The sequence below is a fragment of the Argentina silus genome (genome assembly GCF_951799395.1).
Source record: "Argentina silus genome assembly, chromosome: 19".
Classification (NCBI taxonomy): domain Eukaryota; kingdom Metazoa; phylum Chordata; class Actinopteri; order Argentiniformes; family Argentinidae; genus Argentina; species Argentina silus.
The window spans coordinates 4775565-4778064 of record NC_139673.1 but is presented as its reverse complement, the minus strand read 5'-3'; the positions used below and the strand labels follow the sequence as shown (position 1 = coordinate 4778064).

The following is a 2500-nucleotide window of genomic DNA, read 5'->3' as shown; positions in this document are numbered from 1 at the left end:
CCCCCTCCACTCGGGTCCCCCCCGAGCTGCACTCCACACAGCAGGCTTGTTGGATCAGTTCTCTGGCTGTGTCTCTCTCCCCGTCTCCATAGGCTGCCTGGATGTTCTCCAGGGTGGGAGAGGGTCCCAGCGCCGCCACCGAGCCGGCAGCACTGCCCCCCATTACGGACGGCTTGGCTCCCATGTCCTCCACAGAACCTGAGAGAGGACGAGAGGAGAGGAGAGGAGAGGAGAGGAGAGGAGAGAAGAGGAGAGGAGGAAGAGTACATGTGTGAGGGGGTAGAGAGGGAGGAGCAGCCCACAAGCCACACGTTTTTTTTTGCCGAATTACGGGCACATGATAAGCATGATGTGAAAAACACTTAGATGCCTCAACTTCAGCAACTGACTGTGCCTGCGTTGGTGCCACCAATCAGATGCCGCTATGAACGCTATGGCGTCACCCATAAAGGGCTTTTCCTGGCTTCACTGCGACAAGCCCATCTCTCCTAGGAAATCCATTAGGCAGTTATAGTTAGCGGTATCTTGTTTGATATACATCAATGGTTGAACGCCGCCTCTTCCAGTGCCACTGGAACACAGGAGAAGGCGTGGGCAGAGCAAAGCCCCGGTGGAGCGTCAGAAATAGGTCATCCTGCTAAAGAATGAATTCACACCAGGCGCCAGCCTACACTCAGAGTCTGTGTCTGGCTCAGAGACGTCAGGTTGTGAGAGGTAGGAAGGAGTACAGAAGGTTAAATAAGGTCTGGCCACTAGTCTCTGGTGGTCTACGTCTCTGGTGCCTGGAACATAGAACATGCACGTACGCACGTACGCACACACACACACACACACACACACACACACTCGCACGCACGCACGCACACTCGTGCTCTCCTGTGGACCTGGTAACAAGCAATGGTCCCCCATTCTCTCACCCACCATCCACCTACATGCACACAGTCAGCCCACATTGCAGCACTCAGCGGATGATGATTTGCTTCTATGATGTATAATTCATAAAAAGGCAGAAAACTTAACACATACATTCAGAGCACACACAAACAAAACAAAGTTTAAGCCAATCCATGCACAGTACACAGGCACAGACTCTCCTCCTCAGTCCTGTCAACCTAGTACCTTTCAGAAATTAAGATATAAATGACACTACAGCTAAACAGTAGATTACAGATTACTGTGACGGTTTCAAGGAGAGATCTCTTGGTCAGTAATGTTACCTCAGGTAGAGGATTAGGGAGAGATCTCTTGGTCAGTAATGTTACCTCAGGTAGAGGATTAGGGAGAGATCTCTTGGTCAGTAACGTTACCTCAGGTAGAGGATTAGACCTGTAACTGTTGTTAACCACTTCCATGGAAGATGACGTCAGGTCAGGGCAGGGCAGGGCAGGCGGAGGGTAATGGGTCGTTACTCACTGAAACACCACTTACCCCCCTTCCTCCTGTTCCTTTCTTCTACACCGCCTCGCTGTCCTCTGGGAGAAAGAATCATTCAATCCCTTCTTTTTTTCCTATTCTTGAGATGTCGACAGAATCTGTCACTTCTACCAGAACTATGCACTAAACTACAGTTCGTTTGATCTTCTCCTGCGTACATTCTTTTAGAACAACATAAAGCAGCATTTGGCTGTTCCTGTCATTTCATTCAGTTCCATTCACTGAGAGGATTTTCCAAGGAATATTACGTCATGGATATTAATTCTCACTGACTAATCCTGTTTTTTATTTTATTCTAGACCAGTGTGTGTGTGTCTGTGTCCGTATGTGTGTGTCCGTATGTGTGTGTCCGTGTGTGTCTGTGTCCGTATGTGTGTGTCCGTGTGTGTGTGTGTGTATGTGTGTGTCTGTGTCCGTGTGTGTGTGTGTCTGTGTCCATGTGTGTGTCCGTGTGTGTGTCCGTGTGTATGTGTGTGTCTGTGTCCATGTGTGTGTGTGTGTGTGTGGGTCTGTGTGTGTGTGTCCTCTCACTCAGAGCTATATCTCTGTGTCTGTGCAGCGTTGGGTCAGGGCCTGTTATGAATAATTAAGACGGTGAGAGTCTGACTGGGCTATAAAGGCTATATGAGAAAGCCTGAGGGACTGTAACCATTAGACCAGCAGCAGCAGCAGCAGCAGCAGCCCTCCCCCCCCACCCCCACCCCCACCCCACCCCCACCCTGCACCCTGGCCAACGTCAATAATGCCCTCCTACTGCAGGGCCAGGGTGTGTGGGGGGGGGGGGACCTTGAAGGGCAAAGCAGAGCACCGTAAACAGCCCACAACAACAAGGAAAGTATCTCTTATCTCTGTTCTGTGTGATGGACAGATTCATGGGGAAGTAGTACACTCCTCCTCCTAAATCATGTAACAGATGAAGGGTTTATTTGAGAGTGTGCACAGCAGTGGAGCTTTCACATCCTTCTCCAGTGGCCTACTGCTGCACGACCGCTCTGTGGACCGTCAACCACCGCAATTCAAAGTGGCAATTTCACTTCTGAGACGATAACATTTGTACTTCGTAATT

At 50.1% G+C, this 2500-nt stretch overlaps 1 protein-coding gene across 2 annotated transcripts in view; it reads right to left on the bottom strand.

Moving 5' to 3' along the window:
• The window catches only part of lrrk1 (leucine-rich repeat kinase 1), a 40052-nt gene that overhangs the window by 31403 nt on the left and 6149 nt on the right, over window positions 1–2500 (bottom strand). For both annotated transcript variants that reach the window (XM_083691559.1, XM_083691560.1), the window contains exon 3: window positions 2–198. In XM_083691559.1, coding sequence (XP_083547685.1) covers window positions 2–198 — 197 coding nt within the window. The remainder of the gene's footprint in view (window position 1; window positions 199–2500) is intronic.